This window comes from Trachymyrmex septentrionalis, unplaced genomic scaffold (genome assembly GCF_001594115.1).
Source record: "Trachymyrmex septentrionalis isolate Tsep2-gDNA-1 unplaced genomic scaffold, Tsep1.0 scaffold66, whole genome shotgun sequence".
Taxonomy (NCBI): Eukaryota; Metazoa; Arthropoda; class Insecta; order Hymenoptera; family Formicidae; genus Trachymyrmex; species Trachymyrmex septentrionalis.
Genome location: NW_017305843.1, coordinates 580090 through 605535, shown reverse-complemented (window position 1 = coordinate 605535; position 25446 = coordinate 580090). Strand labels below are relative to the sequence as shown.

Sequence of the window (25446 nt, the reverse complement as noted above, 5' to 3'; positions counted from 1 at the left end):
TTATGTTACTGTCGTGTATAATCGCAAGTTAATGAAGATTATATTATTGTACGCAAGTCGCTTTTCTTGTAGATACAAAAATTATTACAAAACATTGCAAATGCCTTAAATATATTTTTCATATTAAAAAATTATGGATGTTAATATTGTAATAATTATTGTATTATACAAACATTTAACAAGTTATGATGTGTCTATCTTAAAAAGATGCTGTCAATTACGTATTTAATACATCTGTCATTAAAGGCAACATGATATATATTAGCTGCGTTATTTATGGAAAGATATGGAATATTAGACTTCAATATATATATCTAAAAATAATTTTTGTACAAGAAGATCCTAAAAAATATAATTTCTGCTTTAATCATGCTAATTTGAATATAATGGCAGTTTTCTACAAAAATTTTGTAGTCAAATTTATTAGGATATTAACAGAAAGATAGCAAAAATTCTGTATAATCGTAGAATATTTGTTCATTTAATAATAACGAAGTAATGAACAATGTAAGTATTAAGTTTAACATCTGCTAAGTGAATTAAATGTTATATATACAGAAACGTATTTCAATTATGATATATCGATGCATAATCAAAATGGAGATGATTCTTCCAGAGAAATCTAGGAAAAGGATATAAAAATAACCTTCAACGATATCTTCATCTTCGCACTTGTCGTGGCGCGATTTGCATCTTTACACGAATAGGATTTATACGTTCCTCGTGTTAATTTGCATACAGAAAGTCGCACCGGGAATATATCGTCACTGCGACGGCTGCGACGTTCCCCATCTGCATGGTCGGAATCTTCTGCACGAGTATCGTGGTGGTGACGAATATTTCCATAGCGTTGATTAGCGGCCTTAGTAATTCGAGATAGTGTTGGTGAAGGTGGCCCACGTTTCCTCGATGGGTGCCAACACGGTGATCACTATGAGGACTGCGGCGAACACGACGATAACCACAAAGTACACACCGAAAATGAATTTCCGCATACCGGAGTGCTGTTGGGAAAATATTCAAAATGAGACTTTGTTTGCGTTCTGATATTTGTTTGTGTAATAGATTATTTTTGGACGCGATACCGTTTATCAACATTAATATAATAACGTGACTGTTGATTAATTTATACAATTTATTGCTTTCCACTTAAAAGACAAGATATTTACATCCTATATGTCCTTCGAATTTTCTTGCAATTTTGTTTTAATCAAAACAAATCAAATTTTTTTAAATTATTCGTATAATTTTATTTATAAAGATGTATGTAATTTTCTAATTTATGTAATTATAAAATATCGATTGTCCTTTAACGCGTGCAGTATGTTTTTTACGTTACAGAATACGGATTTCGCCATAGACTTTATAATGTTTACGAAGAATATATATAAAAATGCAATTTATTAACAACATCATTTCTTTCGTTTATCTACGTCTCATTGTCAATTTTATTAACGTCTTACGGCAGATTGACACGCGTTAGAAGACGACTTGATCACGTCACTTTTATTTTAGAAAATCTTACGGGAGCGTCTCGTCTCGCATCTGGATGCACCATTGATCCACGAGAATGCATGTCTTTCATTGGGAATGAATTCACTCTCTGACTAGCTTGTCTGTCAGAGGCACATCCAAGGAACTGCAATAGAAGCAAAAATGTCACAAATACCACAATCAGAATCAAGTCTTGAGTAAGGTGATTATTATTCGACATTGACACAAATTCCGTTAAATATCTCATTACTTAGTTCTTTCCAAGACATTGCATAAAATTCAATTTTTATATCATTTTTATTTTCTTTATGAAAATACAATGATTTAACAAAATTTGATATTAATTGATTTAGATCTAGTGTCGAAATTGTAATTGTTACACGTTTGCATTAATAAATTGTTCAATTAAATTCTTTTGCGATAATTTCTTTTCGAAATGTTCAGAATTTGTTTTTGCGTAAACTTGGTAAATAAAAAATCCTTACTGTAAGAATGAGATGAGTTAAAACATGGAAGATAACGAATGCTGTAAGGATCCAATCAACCCAATCTGGAAGTTTAGCCTTATTCAGTCGTACCGCGAAGAAAAGCGCGATTACTAAAACAAAATTTTATGAAAAATTAACACTAAATATTACTTTATTTTGTGAATATTTGAAAAACAATTTATTTAGTATTAAATTATTATTTATTATCTTTTATTATCATATAATAGGAAACTGAAGTAGACAAAAGTTTCCATCTATTTTATTACCTACTGCAATAATTTTTATACTGTAAAGAAACTACAAGAATAGAAACTAGAAAATTGTAAGGAAAATTTTTCAAATAACAGTAAATCATAAAAGAAAATTATAATATAAAAAAATAAAAGTTTATTTATTGCTGTATTTATAAACTTACAAGCACATATTTTTGCCACGTTACCGACGAACCAGTGAGCCCAATTGAAAAGAACTCTTCGTGGTGCGCCAGGATGTGGTCTCATAGCTGCCATGAAAGGCTGGATAAAGCACAGAATTGTGGTTGCCAGGCCGACCGAAGCGTGTATCGTCTCGGAACTCCATGTACCCAATTCCACGAATATTATTACGAAGGCTGCGATCGTCATCGACCACGTGAGCACCATAAAGAATCTATGCCACTTAGGGAAAAATTGATTGGCCTTTATTACAAAGAAAGACATTCAAAAAAGACGACATGCGACGTTTTTTTTGCGTGATTTGAATGTTAATAACATACGCTTCGAACAACGAATAAAATTTGAAGAATAGTATTTTATTAGCAATACTAGATATTCAAGTAACGTAAAGTTAATGATATCGCACCGAGTAAAACGCGATACTATTAGGTTGTTCGGAAAGTAATTTCGTTTTTTCCCAACAGAGGATTTATTGTATTTTTTCATAGCCAACTTCACACTTAAGCCGCATAATCATTATATATTTTGACAGCTGATATAGCAAGGCTTGCTTGTGAAAAAAGTTCGATTGATTCTACGCAGTAGTTTTTGGTTGGTGCCCTATCAAATATGGAAAGTGAAAAGCAGCATTTTCGGCATATTTTACTTTTTTACTTTTTTATCGAGAAGGTAAAAATGCTGCTCAGCAAGAAAAAAATTATCCGATGTGTATGGAGAAGATGTATTGACAGAACGCCAGTGCCAAAACTGGTTTGCAAAATTTCGATCCAGCAATTTTGATGTTGAAGATGCACCACGTTCTGGAAGGCCAGTTGAAGCTGATGAAGACACAATAAAGGCATTAATTGATGCAAACCGGCGAATAACAACTCGTGAGATCGCTGAGAGATTAAATTTATCGAATTCGACCGTTCATGATCATTTGAAATGCTAGGTAGGAAAATCGTCTTTCATTTTCATAAAAAAAAACGAAATTACTTTCCGAACAACCTAATATAATAGAAATAAGATAATAAGTTAATATCATTCATTTTTTGTATATGACTTAATATTATAAAATTTTTTATTAAAATATATTATAAAAAAATTAATTCAAAATGTATAGATAATAATAATATATAATATTTAATGAATTATTTTATTTTAATAAAAATTTTATTCGAGATTTAATTTGCTTGAAATAAAAATAGCTCTTTAATAAAAATAAATTGATCTAACTGATGAGATTTTCAAATAATAGCTGTTAAAAGTAGTCATTTAAAATTGAGATAAATACAATATTTAATTACATATTATAATTTATATTAAAATATATATTACAGTACATTTAAATATTGTATATTAAAGTTTAAAAGTAATTTAAATTTACTTATAAAATAAACTTAAAAGTTTATATACATTTATTTACGGAAACAATGTTTTGTTTACAAAATTATTGCAAAATTAATTAATGTACCACAATTTATCACGACAAAAGGAATCAGCTAAGTTGATTATAATAACAAGCATTTTTATTTTACGTTCTGTAACTGCAATATCCAACGAGAATATATAAAAATGTATAATTTTGAAAAAAGGATATGAGAAATAATATTAAATAGAATATCTCTCTCTATGCTAGCCTGAAAACTCCGTACTTACAACGAACCAGTGATCCTTTCCACATAACTGGGAGTTGACCCAGGTCTGTCTATAATATCTTGCGAGTAGCATCCCGATGGAGGCCGTGCCGATCCACGATGCCAACATAAGCGCACCATGAAGACGAATCAGTAGGTCAGAGGCTGCAGTCCATTCCCCGACGTCAGATAATCTCTTTGAGGTGCTGGTCCCAAGATAGATAAGATCGTGAAAGTCAACGCCATTTGCTAAAAAAGAGTAAAGCAGCAACGCAATATCCATAAATGACGTAAATCATTCGTATAAAAGTAGAGATAAACTTCCTGTATCTTACATACAGGCTTCTTGTATAACGTTACTTTTAATCAATCCAATAATCATCGCGCCAGTAAGAATTCCAGAAGCCGATCTACCCGAATCGCATTTCATTCATGTTCTTGTTCGTTTGAGCAGAAACATGAGGAAGCTATCAAATTTGCAGTTATCCCAACCTGTCTGCATCGAGAAAGTCGTAAAGTTTTTACACACTTTGCTCTTGGCAAAAATACACGTGAAGTGAACTTTGCGAAGTCCGTCAAGGTTTCTTTTCTTTCTCTATTTAAAGAAGTGCGACGGTAAATCATTACTTTATAAATCTGATATTATCGCGATCGTTAAGTCGCAAAACCTGTATCCCTGATTAAGTAATTAGCAACAATTACAATTTCCCCGCATTTATAATTTCCCGGTAGATTTTTATAACGATAAAATTGTACATTCTACCCGAGTTTTTAGTCTTATATTGAATCTCTTTCAACTTCAATTAAATCTTATTAATCTGTTTTTATACTTGAATCAAATAGGACCTCTTTAATATAATAATACTTAATCCACAGCTTCTATTTAGAAAACTTCTTTGGAATCTAAAAGTAAAACATTTTCCGATAACTGCCATTTACAGCCTCAATGTAGGAACTCAATTTATTAGATTAGAATCTATTATAAATCTCTAGAACCTACATACGTCCTAATTATATAAATCTTTAGAGTCTATATACTAAAACTAAGATTCAAAGTAGAAGCAAAATTTCGACTTGGAATATATTTAGCTTATACGTACATTTTATATCTGTGCCGGCGGCCACGAGGAGATGGTACGGAGTGTTGACAAGGTCATACGTAAGTCCCTGAATGCTGGTACGCTTATCCCGTCGAAATTTGCAATATATCATGTCATTTTTGATCGCAGCACTCTCCAACTCAACCGCGCCTTCCGACTGTGGACGAATCGCGAACAGAGCAAAATCAATAATTAAACGCGAATTTAGAGAACTATGTAAGTCAGAATAATTCGCGATATAAGATAATTTTAAAATACTTTGTAGAGATATTCTTCGATCACAATTTCCAATCGGTTTTGATTTAGCAAGAATCATTCAATTAAACATATAAATTTCAAGCGTTTATATTTAATAAATTTTTAGTATTTAAATTTCATAAATCAAAACCAGAAATTCGAATTTTGTTAAAATTTTGTTCAAATTTTGTTAAAATTAGCTAATCCGTTAATGTGTCCATTTCCAACGAATGATATGCGGTAAAATTTGAGGTCAAACTGTTAATGAGTGAGTTTATAGCGAATGAAACGGAAGGAAATGCCCCTTATATGAGCTTCGTAATTATTTGTTTAAAGATTTACAGCATTATCGCAGCGGGAGCGACACTGTCGGCTACAGCTAGTACAATAATTGGGATTTAATGGGCCAGACTCGTTGCTCGCGCGCGACAGAGCACAGGGTGAATTAATTAACACAACAGTGGATCTAGTCGAAGGGCGGTGCATAGTAAACGATACTCACCAGTCTATAGCGCGTATTGCGCTTTCCAGAATTCCAAGATGTGTGTAACGCAATTTCACCATTCTCGTTCGTGCACTCAACTACGCTGTCTTCGCCCTGCGTACAATTTTGCTTATTATTCCCATTATCACTTAATTGTTGATCCCATAAATTGCGCACGTAATTAATTACAAATATGTCACATTAATTTCGATGACATTAATTGCCGAGTAAATATTACGTCCGACGTTAAATAAACCCGTCAGCGTGATAAAGAAATTCAATAGCATCTGAGCAATAACTATATACAAATGTGAATTAAAAGATTAAATTATAATTAACGCGTTAAAATTATTCAATTAGTTGAGATATATTTATTATGCGCGAACGATTGTAGTTAATATTTTGCGATTAATATCTCTCAAAGGAAAAGATGTAATAGTTCTCCAAATCTACAAAAGTAATAAATTTTTTTCAAAAGTAGTTACATTGAAAAAAGGTACTAAAAGAGGCGCAGACAAATATTGCAGCAAGATAATAGAAATCTCGAGAAACGAAGGTAGAAAACTGGGAAAGGAGGGGAGGGGGAGGGAGGGCAGCGAAAAGTAACTTCACGCATTAAATATAAAATACTTTCACCGAGATTTTTTTTTTCTTTGCAAGTTTCCGCTTAAATCGCGCAAGAGTTTGAGAAGAAGCTACGCGGAATGCTTGCGAGCGCAGCGTCTCGCAATTACCATATTCTTATCATCCGACAGGCCGACAGCGACGAATTTGGCACCCTTTCGCGCCTGCATCTCGAAATGATATTCGTCGCCCTGCACGATCACGGCCACCACGGCGATGCAATCCTTGGTTTTTATGCAGTCTGCGGGCGCGCCGAAGCAGTTCTTCGTGGTGTGGCAGCCCGTGTAGAATGGATCCTCATCCTTCGGCTGCAACGAGAACACACATCTGGGGATGACGCGAGGAATTTACAGGCAGGAATACCATCCGCGAGATAGTATCTCGTGCGGAACGACGCGTTTGCGGAGATTGCGCAACGTTCTTCCGTCGTTTGATTCGAAATTGTACGACGAAACGACGGACGAAAATGAACGAAGCACGAGCAAAGGAGTTTCGGGTACTTGTCGAGAGTTGCTTACGTAGATTGTCTTGGAAGTGTTTAACTTCGATATATCGGGGAAAGATATTCTTCCTTACCATTGAACAAGCCGTATACAGATTATTTAAAGTTTATCTTTAAATAGTCTCTTGTTGGATACCTAAGATAAACAACAAGATCTAGAGAAAAAAATACAGATTATATTAAACTGTAGGATTCTAAAAAATTAAACAGAAAGGTTATTTAAATTATATCTTAAAATACATATATATAGTTTCTCATTGGATTTACAAGAGAAATAAAAAGATTCAGAGAAAAATTACAGATAATATTCAATTATGGAACTTTGGAAAATATACAAGAAGAATAAAACAGAGAACAGAAGCATATAAATATTTTACTAAAGTTTCTTTTTCCTTATATATGTAAATAATTAAAAATTTTAAAGGAGAATAAATTTTATGATAAGTAAATACTTAACATTACATACATATAATAAAAAAAGATTGAAATTAAAACGCAAGATTTAAGGTAAAATCTGCGTTTTAAGAAATAAAAAATAATATTACTCCAAAATAATTATAAATAATGTAATATTTATGTAAATTTTGATAAGAGGTGAATATTGAGTTTTGTATTATCAAGTATGAACGAAATGTGACGTGATATTGGAATTAAAATATCGCTGTACTAGCACTTGTCTATGATGCAAGGATGTTTACGATTATAGCAACGATGCGAATATTAAACTCGTAAGATAACTTGTCGTAAGATCAAGAAGATATATATTCCATCATGCAATGATTATTGAGCACAAAGATATCGAGCTAAAATATCTCTGATATATCTCTAATTTAAATATAATAAAAATATAATTAAGGGATTTAATATAATTTAACGAGACTTGATTGAAGAGTACCTTACACTGAAAGAAAAGATCGGCTGCTACAACAAATTAAATGATAAAATATGGCATAGCATTTTTAATTGGCTACAATATAACCAATTTTTTATTGCGTTAACTATCCGTAATGTCAATATTTCGATAGGCTAATGCAATCAAAAATTGGCTACTGTAGCCATTAAAAATGTTATGCCATAGTCAGCTAATCTTTTCTTTCAGTGTAATAATACATTATAATAATATAACGACATTAATCCCTATAAATTCAGATATTATAAATAAAAATATACACAAAAAATAATTGGAACATTTTGCGACAAAATATTGCTAAATAGTAATTAAATAATTATACAATAATAAATAGTATATTGTCCTAAGGGCGATATTCATAATCCATTCTTATTTCAAGATTGTCTTAAATAATGTCTTAAGACGTTAACACGGTTCTCTAGCCGGTATTCATAGTTGATTCTTATATTTGAGGTTGGCTTAAGTACAGTCTTAAGATGTCATAAGCCAATCAAAAGACCGTATTAGCATATTAAGATATTACTTAAGACAATCTTGAAATAAGAATGGACTATGAATACCACTCTCTGATTGATTCGTGACTTCTTAAAATTGAACTTAAGACGGAATATAAAATCTTAAATATAAAATCTGACTATAAATACTGGTCTTAGTATACAATAACACAAACAAGCAAAGAGAACTATATTCAGTCAAGACGAATCTTTGTTTGTACATAAACGCATCGATTATTTTGTCTTGAAACAGTTCAAAATGAGAATACATAATATCACAAATTATGTTGACAAGTAATTTAGTAATAAATGAGCATCTTGAAACATTGTAAGAATTTGTTGGGAAAAATACCACTCCAGGGTTCCTGAACAAACCTGGACCTCCCTATGTTCTGTAAAGAGCGTCTTTTATCAATTCGATCACTTAGTTATATGGTTTATCACAATCATCAAATAAATGTACAGAACAGCTTTTTCAATATAAATAATGTATTATAATTATATTATATAATTTAAATGCTCTATCCTTAAAAAAGTATATATTATTTTTTATTTAATTTAAAATAAAATAAAAATTTCCAATTTATACAAGATGTTCAGCATAAGAGTTCGCACGATTTTACAGATATTTCAGACAGTTAAAAAAAAAGTTAAAAGGTGAATATTCTTATATTTTATATATTACACAAAAGGTGAATAATTTGTTTTATACAGGCTACAATGCGATAAAAGAATTAAAAAAAATGTTTTTCATTAAAAAATTAAAGTCATCTTAAATTTTTTAAATAGCACCATACAATTTTTTTCCATAATATTGTAGAAATATTTAAACGAATTAAAATTACTATCAAAATGTCACTTTTATTGATTTTATTGATACTTAATATCAAATTTATAACATTATTTATAACAACAGTACTTACAACCTCTGACTAGACACAGAACATACATATATACATGTACTTATTTATTTTAATTAAATATGCTATAAAATCAATAAAACATCAATAAAAGTGACATTTCGATAGTGATTTAAATTCATCTTGAAGACTCCTACAATATTATAAAAAAAAATTGTATGGTGCTATTTAAAAAATTTAAGATGACTGATTTTTTTATAAAAAAAAATTGTTTTAACTTTTTTATCGTATATTGTAGTCTATATAAAAACAGATGAATACTCACCCTTCAATCTTTTTTTTAACTGTCGGAAGTGTCTAAAAAATCGTGCGGACCGTTACACTGAAAACCCTGTGTATATATATCAATATAAAATAAAATAAAGACTTTTTAGTATCTTTGATTCCAAGATTCTAAGACATTAAACATTAAAATATTTTGATTAAATATTACAAATACTATACAAATTTTTACAAAATTGTGAATTTTTACAAAATTTCGAATGATAAATTACTCGAATTATAAATATAAATAACATCTAACTATCAGGATAAACATTTAATAATCTTTTAATCTAACAAACTCTCTGAGTAAAATATTTAATGCAATTGTCTCTAATAATGTTAAGGAATGTATGAGTCAGCAAGAAATCCTAATAAAGGAGACCTTGTGGAGCAAATCGTGCGCAACAATTCGCGGGAGCGTAGTTCAGAGCTAAACGAAAAGGAAATCTGCGGCGAGAGAAAGAGAAGTTTGACGACCAGCCTTCAACTTAGATACGCTCCGCGAAATCGTGCGTTCACGCTCCGACGGCCTCGTTTGCCATTACCGCTCTTTGGTGTACTTTTACGCTTTTTTATCGCAAACGATCGAGCACCGTTTTCAAGGAAAGGCCGCTCGTTCGCACGGCAGGACGTAATTATTCAATAAACTCGTCGTATATATACATATTGTTTAACTAAGTCAAAAAGCAATTCTTTTCAATGGGAAAGTATTCTCAATTTTTTTCGTTGGAAAGGTGTTTTCGAAACAGCAATCTGAATAGCGAAGTTTTGTGTCGAAAAACCTAACAATTTATAGAAAATACTGAAGAAACGATTACCCTTCTGTTTTTTATCATTTTCAAAGGTAAATTACAAATGGATTCCATTACTATAATACCTACATAATGCGAAAAATTTATGTAATATATAAGGATATGAGTTATTACAAGAATTATGTTTAGGATTTCCAATTAATAAGTATGAATAAATTTGAAAAATGCAAGATTTATGAAAGAGAGATTAATAATAATTGTAATAATTTAAATTGGGCCTTTACGTCTCTCCCTATGTTTTTTTAGAAATATTGCACGATCTCTGGTAAGATTTCTCTCCCAAGTTTTCTCTTAGATTTCTCTCACGTTTTTTATAAATTCTTATTTCACACATTAAGGATTAACCCTGTCTGGTTGCATCTTCTACGAGTACTGCAATATTTTATTCATCTTCTCTCAATATTACCAAGCATGTTTTTATACACTTAGAATAAATATTTAAATTTACTGATTCTTATAAAGGTATTCATATATTTCATATATTTGAATATTTGTATATATTATTTTGGATAAAATGAAAAATATAATTTTCAAAATTGAAAAGCAAAGTATAATGAAAAAAATAAACTGCAGCGAATCCGTTGACCACAAGCGATGCATGGCTCATAAAATTTTTCCATTAGAGAAGAATTTAGAAAATATAATGCACTAAACATGTTGCTCAAGATGCCCATTGCAACTTAACTTCTCTCTTTCTCTTTCTCTCTGTCTCTCTCTCTCTCTCTCGATATTTTATCAATGACATTCAATAATTCCTCGATTATTCCACTTGGCGATCCTCGAACGTGTGATAAAGATCAAATCCATGGGAAACAAATAAGGAGTCATAAATATATGATACGAAATCGCGAATAGCCGCGAAAGTGAACGGTGAAAGTACATACATAAAGCATAAATTCCAGAATGTTGGTTACGCTTATTATATCTTTATTGTATACAGCTAAGGGCCGTGCATGTATACATATGTAGAGATGCATAATTCATGCATTCGTGCGTCACGCGCTGCTATATTTGCCTCTCAAATTTTTTACTTTCTACGTAATCAACGCATATTAGATATACATATGATGCGAAAAATGCAGATTAACAAGTAGAAATTCTTTCTATCGTATTATAATCGAAACTTTTAAAATTTTTATTCATATAAATGATACAAACGGAAAGAGAACGATACAGAATCAGTTAAAGTGTCTTTTTATTCTAGACTTTTAATAGAATTTATATTCACAGAATTTATATCACACAGCTCAACGTACTCATTGTACGTTAATTAATTATCCATTTTATGTTATAAGTACTGTTCATTGAACGTAGATATGAGAATATAAGCATATTTTAATTGAGTCTGAATTTCGCGAAATTGTAAAATGTAGATTTATGTATTATTTTATTTCTCATTCACGATGAATATTTAATTATTTATCTGGTAAATATAATGCACTCGGAGTTGACCATTTTAATAATTAGAGTATCATTACAACCCATTCATGCGAAAGAAATTGGAATGTATTTTCACCCAACGCCCGTTTTAATCCGTGTGAACATGTAATACAACGAAACAATTCAACAAAAACAATGAATTTTCCTGAAAGTTATTATCTTCCAAGAAAATTTTGATAAATTTTTTTCACATAAGATTAACAAGCAAGATTTCTTATACAACATGTTATTAATAATAGAAAAATAAATTACGCTTATTAAAAGATTCAATTCAACCTATTTATAGTAGTTTCGTTTGAATATTTTTCAAGATATTATATGCAGAGTCTCGAAATAAATAAATCGAATTTAAATTTAGTAGATGTTTCAATAAATTTTAATATTTTATTATAGAAAAATACGTCCCGATATTAACTATTTTTATAATTAAACTTTAAATAAAAATTAAAGTTTATTTAATATTAATTGAAAATTACGATTTTTCCATCTATTCTCTCTCTGTGACGTATAATTTGCTACAAGCTGTTTATATTCAAACAACTTCAAAATCAGAGATGCATTGATATTTTTATGGAGAAACAAGCAATTATAGAACAGTGAAAAAAGAATAGTAAAAGTGACGTTCTTGATAGATTTCGAAATATTCTGTATATAACAAACACAAGTTGAGTAAGTTCTTCGAATACTATTAACGAGAGTCCTCTGTACTCGGCGTCTGGGCTGGCTGCCACGCATCCCACGAGCAATATTCGCAAAGCCACACCTATCGGGACTTACAGGCCGCTTACAACGTTTAACACGCTGTAATACCACCACGCGCATTTACCTTATAATGGTGACGGCGCGCACGACAGGAAATATAATACTCACCGCATAACTAGCAGTGGGGCTGTAGTAGGGCGGCGTGGTGGTTCTGAAGGTAGTGATAGGTGTAGATGAGGTCGATACCGTGATGGACCGCTTGTCAACGGTAACTTTAGGCGACTCCACGCCAACCCAGTACGTGTAGTAATCCTGAGCGAAGGTGGAGCTACAGAAGAAACAGGGTCAATGAAATTAAAGTGTACGGTAAAACCAGATTCGACAAAAATAGAAAACCGTTTTAAAGCATACAATATTATAAAAACGTTTTTAATGTTATGACAAATTAGATATTTTGACATACCAAAAAAATGATTTACATTGTATTTATACACAGAGGAAAGTCGCCGATACTGACATAGGACTCAAGAAAGATCTCTTTATTATTTGGAAATTAACTATTGCTCTTTATCAATACTGATAAAACAGAATTTATTTAGGTAATTAAAGAGTAAACATTCATAATTCATATATTTGTGGCTTAATTATTTCTATACAAAATTAGATAACAACAAATACTACAAATGCAAAAATAAAATTCTTACAATTTCCTTTTGCATATTTCGTAGTTTAAATAATAGTGACTATATTATTGATAATATTATCGTTTTACATATTGATAGTTTTCTAAGGCCCTTTTCACTATACTTCGCATGGTTAAATTAATCAATGATCGCAGAAGTATCAATGATTCAATAAATTAAAACTTCTCTCTGTTTCTCTTCTGACAAACTATGTTCAGTTGGTAATCGTGATGATTGAGTTAATTATAGATCATTAATCATTAGAGTTAATCGGAGGTCGTGAAAGAGTAAATCAGTTTTATTTATATTTTTTTCTTTTTCATTTTTTTGACAGTATGATTTCAATATATTTGTATACTATAAAACACATCAAAAACTAACTTATAATCTTTATATAATATACACTGAAAGAAAAGATGGCTGCTGCAGTAAATTAGATGGTAAAATATGGCATTTTTAATTTGCCGCAATAGCCAATTTTTTATTGCAGCAGCCAATTTTTGATTAAAGCAGCTAATTTTTGATTACGTTAGCCTATCCGCAATGTCAATATATATAAGATTTCAATTAGCTAACGCAAGCAAAAATTGGCTGTTGCAACCAATTAAAAATGATATATTCAGCTTAGTGTGTCCAATGAATACACCTAATATTCGAATAAATGAATAAAGAATGAATGAAAATACTTATCCGAATACATTTCTTTTTTATTCATTAAGAAACGAATAAATATTTTTTCATTCCATTTGAATAAATATTTTTTTAATATGATTACGAATATTTTCATTTCATATTCACTTTTACTCTGTATTATCTGCACATAGCTTGCAAGCCTACAAGAGAAAATAGAAATCCATAAAAACAATGGCTACGATTACATCGTGCACTTAATCCGCAACTTATATGATGGGCATCCTTGTTTAACTTATAGATTAAATAAAGACATTTTTATTAAGAATAAATAATATATCTCGGAATTTAATACAGACTATAATAAATGTCGCGCCCAAGATATTCTATAAAATATATAACTTTACTGTCATATAACCGGAATTATATCGAAATATCTATGACGCGCTCTATCAAATAGATAGATTTATAAATAAAAAATGTATATCTTTCTAAAATATTTTTCAAAATTTCTAAGTTTCCTTTATAAAATCTAAATATTACAATGATAAAAATAAATAAAATTCATTTTTTTAAAGTCATCAAAGTACCGGTTATAGTTAAGAGGTAACGATTGCTTATTGAAGCTTTCTTTTTTAGTTTATATTTTGTTTGAATGAATATAAGTACTCGTTAAATATTCATAGTTTTTTTGTGAATAAATATTTTTCGAAAACTCAAAATTTTGAATGAATATATAATTACATTTTTTTATGTAAAAATTTTAAATAAATACAATTTGGAGCTCAATTACAAATTTTTGTATTTATCGAGCACACTAATTCAGCCAATCTTTTCTTTCAGTGTAATTTTGCTTTAAAATCTTGTTTTGTCTAAAATAGCCCTATTGGAGCTGAATGTATAATCATATATTATTATTTTTAAAAAACTCTTAAAAAAGAAACTGTTATTACATATTTCCGTTTTGCAAAACAGCATTGTGTACAGGTGTACAAACACATCCCAGGTTAATAAAAACGTAAATAAAAAGTTGCTGAATGGATTAAATTTCCAAATCTTAAGAATTCTGATATAAATGTGAATATTTGTACACAGAGAGAAGGTTAAATATGCATACAAATGGACAAAAAACGTTTTATATCGAAATAAAAAGATTCTTGAAAATCTTATATATATTCACTTCTATGTATTTTATAGCTTCTGTGAAAGAAAAAGAATAAGAATGTGTGTAATTATTATTACATACTGTATCAATTTTGAAGCTTATTTTGTTAGACGCTTATTTTTACAGTTCACTTATCTTACATAAAAGTTAAATAATTACACAGTATTATAAAAATTGCTATATTATCTAATAGGAGACACTTTCTTATTTTGTATTAATTTCTTTATTTTATTTTTAGGTTTATGTTTAAGAAACATTATATAAGAAACATTATATAAAAATAAAGCAGTATGATGGTATCGGTAATCTTTCTATATATTTTTCATACATTTTTATATTTTTATATGAATAATTTTTTAAAAATTGTAAAATCGTGATTTTATATTTATATACAGTTGTGTTGCGTGCGTGCGTGTGTGTGTGCGTGTGTGTGTGCGCGCGCGCGCGCGTGTGTGTGTATTAACAGTTAAATTTTAATTTTTTCCATTGTCAAAGACCTTGAAATATTGTTATAGCTGATTATCTAAAGCTTTATTTTACAGATCAAAAAATTTACATGTAATAGAGAACGTTTTTAATTGAATTGACAATATTATTCGTATGAAATTATGATAAGAAATTATTTAGATATGAAACACACTAAACTTTTTTAACTTTATTTGATTTTTGACGAAAATATGTCAATTACATAAAATAATTGCATACGATTTATACTTAAAGCGAATTCACAGAAATTAATTTCTCTAAACTAAAAATAGTGTTTAAATTTACGCTTTTTCTTTTATTTTCAATATATTAGAATGCAGCGCAAATGCAGCATATATTCGATGTGATATGTATATGTGTACTTTGTAATATATCTTAATAAAAGTTTCTTATATTTTAGTGAGAGACTCATTTCTTTCTAATTTTCGATTGTCTTTCATGAAAATTAAAATGGATGTCTGGAAATTACAAGGCATAAAAACAAACTTAGCAATTATAAAGTTAATTTCAAAGTTTAAAAATTAGAAATATATAACGTTCTAAAATAAATTTTTAATTAGTTTTTTAAATCTTGTTTCTTTTAAGTTGTTAACATTATACTCGTACAATAAGATTATAAAACTCTTGACATTTATTAATAGTGAGAGTTATTCTCTATTCATGCAGAATTATTAGAGCACATCAAAATGCAAATCATGGTATTAAACGTATTGAAAATACTTTCACGTAAATCCTCTTTTTTATTAATACTGGTTGTGTCGAAATATATAATAAATATCAGAATACAAAAGTGGCAAGGAATCCCCGAACGGTACCGTAAAAACAAAATAAAAACTCGCGAAATAAGTTACGAAGTTTTAACAGGGGATCGCAGCTGCGCGTTCTATTAAACATGCATTAGTAACTCCGCATCGATTATTACGAGGAAAAGTTCATAAGGAATGTTTCGCGCGTTTCTCGCACCGTTATGCCCGTACGAGCGTGTTGAATTCCAAGCACGAGCCGCATCCGCGCGTACAGTAATACCTAATTGTGATTCATAAGTGTGATACACTGCACCTCTACATACGTATAGATTTGTATGTACTTGTACGTGCACGCAACGTTGAGATCAGACACTAGAAGCATGATTCAACAATTAAGCCATTTTCAGACGTTGATATTTCTTATTTTATTTAAATTTTATAAATAGATATTCAGCAACTTTACGATTTTGCAAGCTCGAAAATAACAAACTCTTACAGTTTTGACGCGGTCTTTGACGTGACAACAAATATTTGAATATCTGATAAATAACCTATTATATTTAGTTTTATTAATCACATGTAACAAAATAAAACTGTAAAATACATCTCTAAAAAAAAGTCATCATTATTATTCATGATTTAGGATTGCGATAAATTCTATTTTATTATATATTATATATTATATAATTATTTATATAATATATTTTTAAAAAAATTTTTTAATTTATAATTTACTATTAAAATTTTATAAAATTTATCACTGTATTATTGTATGTATAGTTTCAAATTTGTAGGATATTAATTATATATATGATAAAATAATTATGTTTTTGCGGAACATGAATTGAGCAATAAATATACAGTATACAAATTTTGAATAATATTCAGTAACGTGTTTACCTGTGGGCTGTTGTGGTTAAAGCCTTAAACTCTAGAGCGCTAAAATGCTAGATGCATTATAGCTTTAAAAAGAACAAATTAGACAATAATTTAACAATGGCGTTTATAGTGCAATTTTATAAATCGTAATAACTAGATAGAAACTGTTAACAGCTGTACATATACATACTTAAAAATGTGAGACTGCTGTCTCTTAAGTCTTAACAAGATATGAGAATTAAGACATGATTAACATGATATTATCATTGACAAGACAGTATTAATAGTATCGTCGGTGTATTTGTAACTCTAATCAAAAATGTACAAAGAAAGTTGTATTCATTAAAGTGGAAAGAGAGGGTGGGCTAAATTGAGCGCTCGAAGATCACGAGCTCCTGGATGCAAATTTTATAAACGCGGATCTGATAATATTAAATATTAATTTTTCAAAAAAAAAACGTCAATAAATTTGTTTTATACTCATACAGTACAGAATTTGCAGCAATATTGCTGCAGTGTTGCTGCAACTTTTGTGCAACTTTGTATTGTAGGAGTACAGATTATATCAAGATACAGGAATTCTTCTGTGCGATATAACTCATTCAAACTTCTCTTAATTCAATGAAATTCATCGTTAAGTCACGTGATTGTCATTAAAGTATAATTATTATTACGTAATAATACTTACTTGAAGATAATGGTACCTTCGTAATTAACTGGAGCCTCCCAATCGAATTCAAGGTTGTGCTTCTGATTTTTATTCGTATGAGTCACGCCATTCTAAACATAAAAAAATAGCAAAAATTTGTTCAATAAAACATCATTCGTATTTACGAAAAGATCTCGATAAATAATTAAACCTTGGAAAAATCATTGAGGATAAAAAAATATTTGTCATATAAAAATATAGTGCTCCAATACATCATATTACCAAGAATGGCGAAGTCGTAGAATTAATATTGTGGAATATATATTCACTCGCAGAAAAATAGACCTGTATATTGTTACAATGGTCCATTTTTTTGCAAATTTATATAGTACAATTAAAAATAACAATTGTTCTAATATTTACAAATTAAAACTTTAAAAATGTGATGCAATATTTCATTTTTTTTCTTTTAAAAAATTGAAAAACTTCACCCAAAACTCGAAAAAATAAAGTATATATTAATTCTAAAATACGAATTAATATATATTAATATTTGACTTTTCAATTATTCAATGTTCATAAATATTATCTCGATATTTATACAAATATTAAAATCTTTTACTTTGGTACGATTTAAAATATAGCTGGATAGAAAAGAGAGAAATAAAAATGTTATGGTGCAGAAAATACCTTTACACCTTGTGTGCATTCCACAATTTTCGCGGATTCGGGTAAGTTTATGAATTCTCCCACGTATTCACCGGTATCGATGTCCCTAGCGAGGATCATGAAGCCCTGGTATGCGAGACCCTCTGGACTTCCAAGGATCAGACGGACTCTACCTTGTCCTGCTGCGGGTAGTACCTGATAAGGTGGATACGACGATTGCGGAAAGGTGTTTTCATGACGTGGCGTCAGATCGAAGCATGTTCGCGGTGGCGCCCCATTGGGTAATCCCAGCACCGTTACGAGCAAGCCGATAACCAGAAACAGCAATGGCTTAGGCATTTCTATAACAAAGCAAAAACAATTAAAGAATAAACATACCTAACTAATAACATAATATTTTTTGTGCTGTATAATATTTTTATGTTGAAAAAAGGTTGATTTTAAATTCACCAAAAAATTCGTCATTAAGACAGAGATTAGATTTTTTTAAACATTTCACATTAATATAGATAATATACATACATAAATACCTTTACACTGTTAGATTTAAATTGTTGTCAACATCACATTTGTAATTAACTTTGATACATAGCCATAACAAATGTGAAAAAGCGAATTATGACATCATGATTATTCCCTCACGAGAAATAACGAGACAATCGCGAAATATCTAAATGAAACAACACATGTGTTTAAACACGAATGCAGACAATATGCGTTGTGTGTTTAATCAGTTTAATGTTCATGTCGATGTTGAATTTATCCGATATGACGTAAACAGAAATGTGCATCTGGCAGCTATTCGTTGTCGTTTATCCATAATACACGTCTTATTCCTTTGCCTGTACGTAATCTCATGTGTAAATTTCAATTGCAACAACCGCATTTGCATTAATAATTGCTGAACGATATAGAAATTGTAAAGATAATGATTCATCTAGTTTCATTTATGTATGAATATATAAATTTTATTTAAATATAATCAAATTGCGAACTGCAAGTCCAATGTTCAAGCTAAACGAATTTTTTTAGAATTTTTTAATACCGTATTTTCTCATGTTGATAAAACTGAGAAAATGCAGTGTTAAAAAGTTGATAAAAAATTTTGAAAAAATTTGTAGAGTTCTATGAGGAGAAAATAAACAATTTTTGTCTCCTGTGGTTTTTCTGTGAAATTGATAGTATTTGAATAAAAAATTATTAAAGACCAATTTTCGATAATTTTTAGCAATTAATATCTTGTTGACTATTGCGAAAATTGCAAATTGGTAGAGGACTTTTGTTTCAGTTTAGTCCATTATGCCCCTGTGCCAAAGACTTATACTAATTTCCAAACGTTCTGCAATTCTTTAACATTTCTTTGTTATTTCAATTCTTTGTTATTTATTACACATGCTTGTGCAATGGTTTCAACAATACATCTTATTTATATAATATATAATATATTATCTCATCAAATAACATTAATTATCGGTAAACAATCATAATCTTTTTAAAAATATAGATATTTAATTTTTTTCCTATTGTTCTCCTATTAATTATTTTCCTATTGTGTCAATACAGAAGATGATACGTTTATTTTATATCTATAAGAACATCTGATATGCAGCATTGTAATAATCATTGATCGAATATTGAATCATACAACTTAGAGAATTATTGGCGATAAACCGACAATTTTTTATAATACGTTAAGAACGTAAATTAATTGTTAATTGCTCAATCATGTGAATCGAGATAATAAGAGATACTTAGAGATAATAGGAGATACGTTATTGAGATACTAATGAACGACGGAGTGAAGCAAGAGGAGTGAATGACTCGCAGAAACAAGCGCGTTCACTTGTGCACAGCCCACGCCTGAAAGAACTGACTTTCACCCTTTGGGAGTTTAGCTTCTTACGAGATTCTTAGTTCGCGCATTCCTAAACGCCCCGCTACTACTAAAATATTCCCCATGCCTGCCGTTATGTAACATCGACTGACCCTCGCCATTGAATGCCACGCAGCCACGGCAATGCAGGAATATTTCCCTATGTATCAAAGTCGAAGCACGTCGCATTAAAATCACGGATTTGCGTAACATATATTCGTTAAACTTAGCGTCTTATTACTACGTTAAATTGTACTTTCCAACGGGTCTTCAGGCGAAGCTTCACAATTTAATACATAAGTTTGTTTTAAAAGAAAAACAAACAAAAACGAAAAAAATGTACATAATAATGCATTAAATTTAGAGATAAAATTAAACGGATATTTAAATTTAAATAAAATCTAGTTAATTACAATCAAACAATTTAATTCAAATACTATTAAAAAAAAAATTATATTTTAATCAGTAATCATATTTTGCATTAATACGAAAAACGCATTTTAATATCACGAATATTATTTACATACATATTTTTTCAAGATTGTATTTTACTAAAAAGTACCTTAGTCAGCAATAAAACGCACGTTCTTTGCGTGGCGTCCGCGAATTCTCATAATTACAAAATATGCATATTCGAGGCAAGGTCGATCACTTGCGATAACTGTTAACCACACTATTTTACACTTTCATAGCAACCAACAACACACACACACACACACACACACACACACACACACACACACACACACACACACACACATACACACACACACCGAATTAACCGATTAGAATTAGGTCACCCGCAATACATGTTGGTGTAAATTCATTGCAAGGAATTATGGATGATTGTCGTATTGTCGAGGGCATAACTTGGTTCATTCATGAAGGAATTTGACGTTGACTTTTCAACGATGATTTAAAACGATGCGTAATAACTCAGACGAAGATTCTCAAGATGAAGATTTCTAACAAAGATTTGAGAATTGCAGTTAATTAACGTACTAACACATTTATATAACACAGCAACTATTATATTAATAAAGATAACTATTATATTAACAAAGATGATATTTTTAAACATAACTGACATAATCTTCAACAAACTTTCGCGTAAGCATTTTTTTTAAATATTTATATTATATGAAGCTATATTTACATAATAATTGATGAATTACATATAGCGAAAATGATAATCGATTTTTTATATTACTATTGTTAGCATATCATTATTTACACAAACATTTACCAAAATTATTATACATATAAAAACTAATAAATTCAGAAGAAGAAAAAGAAGAATATAAATTAATGACATTCTATACTGTCAGATCAAAGGAGCACTGGTAACCCAATTCTTTGAGTTAAATATAACATTTTATTATTTTTAACTTTTATGTGTGTAAAAATGTGAATCTATTTCTGCTTACTTTTAAAATAAATAACGTCCATATTCATTTAGTAAAAAAAAATAATAAGTCAAATTTGAGCCAAAAATTTAATATTTTTTATTGAAAGTTATTTAACTCCTTGTTTTAATTAAATTAACGATATATTGAGTAAAAAAATGGTGACTTATAAAAATGATTAAAAATAACTCAAATTAAATGTAATTTAATTATGAATTTAACAGTATATATCCTTTGTACGATATTATTGATCAACATTATCGTTTCAAATGTCTTTTTAGTTCCATAAAAAATCATCTTGCAAGTATAATATATACATATAGATATATATAAATACCAATTGTAGATTTATAATATTGACCTTCTATTACTTATTTTTCACTTCCATGTCTCTATATCATATATGCACATCACAATGCAACACGTGGACACAATAATCGATAATTGGGAAAAGCATTTGCAAAGAATACAATTATCTCGACAATGCAGCAATGCGGAAGTGAATTGGCTCCAAGATCAATATTACGAATGAATTTATTTTTCTTGGACGGAATTCGCAATTTGCAAATAGTTGCGATCGTCGCGAGACACGGTATATCGAGAAATCAGGACGATTGATTTTTTTTAATCATAAAAATTGTAAGAGAGCGATCTATATACAAAAGCTATGTCTATATAGAATAAATACTATCTATATAGGGAGTTCAAAATTCGCATAAGTACTTAAAATGTATATATAGCGAGATAGTTCTCGAAAAATTAAATGAAAAAGTTATTTGTAAATTTTTATTTTAAGTAATTTTTGAAATAATGGTGGCAGTACTTTTTGGAACGATGAAGGTTTAAATAACAATTACAGACTTTTTAGATAGGCATGAGCGTGCGATAAAGTAGTAGTGACCTCTGATGAACGCGCACACTTTAGCGCATTTACTAATACTCACAGGTGAATTATTTAAACGTAGTCTGTAATTGGTCATATTTAAACTCTTATATTTTAAAAGCTGTTGCTAAACACAAAAATAAAAATTACAAATATTTGTTTTACTTTAATTTTTCGAAAACCGTCTTGCTATAGTATTTTGAGTCATGAATTTTCGGGATACATTCTATATAGGATAAAAAATTGTATCGCAAGATTTTGTTTTTATGAGACAGATCGGAGAGAAATTAAGATCGCGATAATCACGTGCGTGTCTAGCATTATCATATATCATTATTCCATTGTACAGAAAAGAACGAGCACAAGGCTTTGCGGTTTACAATATGACTCATCAGTAGCGTCAAACACATACATATGTACATAGATATATGTACGTACGAGCAAGCACAGCTCGACACGTACACAAAGCTTACATATATGCACATAGATTTACCGCATTTTCTTCCTGCATGGTCCTTTGTGAACGCACAGGAAATTCCCAACACAACATATATATAAGAGTTGATTTAATAACAATTTATTGCGTGCAAAAGTTTCTTATATTGTTAATCACGTTACTAACTAAAATTTTCTATTATCAATATGTTAATATAATGCCAATATGTTACTCTTATAACATCACATTGAAATTCAATTTAAGCCCCTAAAAAATACTTGAAAATTCTTATTTATTATAAACATTAATATTATGTTTAAAAATTATTCTTAAATTTTTTTCAATTAAAACACAAATAATTTTTTGTTTATCGTTCTATCATAGATGTTGTTTATGTAATATTTGTGTTCTTGTATTTAAAGTAAAAATCCATTTTATTTATCAAAATAGAAGTTAGCTATGATGACTGACATTTAAATAAAGCATCGCAATTATCAATATTACGATTACAATTTCTTCAATAAAAATTATCAGTATTTTTAATTTGCATTTATAAATACAATGAAAAAATTGTTCAACGTGTTTAACAATATATTCAGTGTGCAATCTTCTCTTCGTAGCATATTGGTTTAGATATTGTTATGTAACCTGATCTTCGCACGATCAGCATAATACACTTTCGCGCAGTCATCCGTTTAGTTAGCATATGATTAATAAGGGATTACTAATCTGTCAATTTAATATTCAAGATAATATTATTTTGTTTGAAATAAAAAATCAACGAACGCGCGCGTAAATATACAGTGTCCCAGAATTCACAGTTTAAAATACTATAGCAAGAAGGCTTCTCGAAAAATTTAGTAAAAAATTTATTTGTCAATTTTTATTTTAAGAAATGATTTTTTTCGATAATAAAGATTTAAATACATATCTAGTTTTAGATGATCATTTGTCTCTAAGTCGCGTTCAATAATATTCACAAGTGACCATCTAAACGTAGCCTATACATAATTGGCCATATTTAAACCATTATGATTGGGTTGTTGCATCTTTTGATAAACTTTAACTTACTCTCGAACTCTCTTGTTTTCTTATCTTCTTACTTCTTTACTCTTTTGTTTATTTATTCATAGATAAATTACCACATAGTTTATACGAAGATGGAACAATCGGTCCTATATTTACTATTACTTAGAATAAAAATTTACAAATTACTTTTTTTCGAAAACTTTCTTGATGTAATATTTTGATTCGTGAATTTTAAGACACTGTACTGTATAATAAATATATTTTATTATATATATATAATAGTAATATAATATAGGATAACTATTAAAAATTAGGAGATAGATTAAATGAGATAATTACTAATTATTGTAAATATATAGTACTAACGAAGTGTTCAGACACACCCTGATATAAGTGCCTTCTAATTTAATTGCGTTTTAATTTCGTAATACGAGAAGCTTTTAAAGCATTTTTTATATTTGTTGTTACAAAATATCTAACGTAAATAGAATGTTTTAAATATATAAAAGAATATTTCGCTTATGCTTAAACTCTTTTTATATTATTTATTTATTTCATTTTATTTATTATTTTAAATTTAACAATTTTTTATTTATTTTAAGATAATAATTTTTCATGCATAATAAGGTAGTGTTTGCAAACCGCAATAAAACGTGGAATTCCTAATGCAGTACCGAGTTCTTTTAAGTTGAACGTGTATCGTCGAGCAACTAGGTATTCATGACATGTTTCTTCGAATGAGATACATTTAATTGTATTCGTGCAACTTGCAAGTTTCTACTGCTCCGAATGTCATCAGGCAAACAAAGTATCGTGCCCTCGTCTTCCATGTTTGGTGAACGTATCACCATGGTTACGTCGCCCTGTGTTGTCCTAGAATTTCCACAGCGAACATTACTCTCGCGTCAGTACGCCGATTTTATCGCAATTTTATCAGTTACGTAAGCTGGGAGTCACCAGAACAAGAATTTAGGAAGATGTCATTCACCGTCGTCGCAATTATTCCTGACGGCCTCCTCTTTAATGAGTTCAGCTCTCTCCTCAGCTCATCGATCTTGTTCCGATTGTTTCGCTTTGTCTTACATACAGGTTGAATCAACCAGTCAGATTAGAGCAACCAGTATCTGAAGATAGACTTGACATACATCCTCGTATCTCTTTAATTATTTCTTTACAGTATTTCACAATATCTGTACAATTGGAAAGCTTAGTTTTCTCAACAGACTGCCTTTTTCAATGATAAAACAAAGATTCATGTTACTCACTTCTTTTTACCAGAAAATTATACAGAAAATTAGTAACGCAAGGATTGTCATGAAATATTTTCTTGCATATTTACTCGATGAGTTATCTAAAGTTATTTATTTGGGATTATAATTAAGAGAGAA

The 25446-nt window shown here is 29.6% G+C and overlaps 1 protein-coding gene across 2 annotated transcripts in view; it reads right to left on the bottom strand.

Annotated features, from left to right (window-relative positions):
* Positions 1 to 533: 533 nt before the first annotated feature.
* Positions 534 to 25446, bottom strand: part of LOC108753224 (putative ferric-chelate reductase 1 homolog) — a 27773-nt gene continuing 2860 nt past the window's right edge. Inside the window, exons 1-12 of one of the 2 annotated variants that reach the window (XM_018494638.1) lie at positions 18962 to 19065; positions 18453 to 18772; positions 17802 to 17893; positions 12693 to 12852; positions 6591 to 6788; positions 5875 to 5970; positions 5136 to 5292; positions 4058 to 4284; positions 2398 to 2638; positions 1980 to 2092; positions 1526 to 1639; positions 534 to 1004 (exon numbers count right to left, since the gene is read on the bottom strand). In XM_018494638.1, the coding sequence (XP_018350140.1) occupies positions 864 to 1004; positions 1526 to 1639; positions 1980 to 2092; positions 2398 to 2638; positions 4058 to 4284; positions 5136 to 5292; positions 5875 to 5970; positions 6591 to 6788; positions 12693 to 12852; positions 17802 to 17893; positions 18453 to 18770 (1857 nt within the window). In that variant the 5' untranslated portion in view covers positions 18771 to 18772; positions 18962 to 19065 and the 3' untranslated portion in view covers positions 534 to 863. Of the gene's footprint in view, positions 1005 to 1525; positions 1640 to 1979; positions 2093 to 2397; positions 2639 to 4057; positions 4285 to 5135; positions 5293 to 5874; positions 5971 to 6590; positions 6789 to 12692; positions 12853 to 17801; positions 17894 to 18452; positions 18773 to 18961; positions 19066 to 25446 lie in introns of those variants that run through there. The other variant, XM_018494637.1, reaches the window with a different exon arrangement.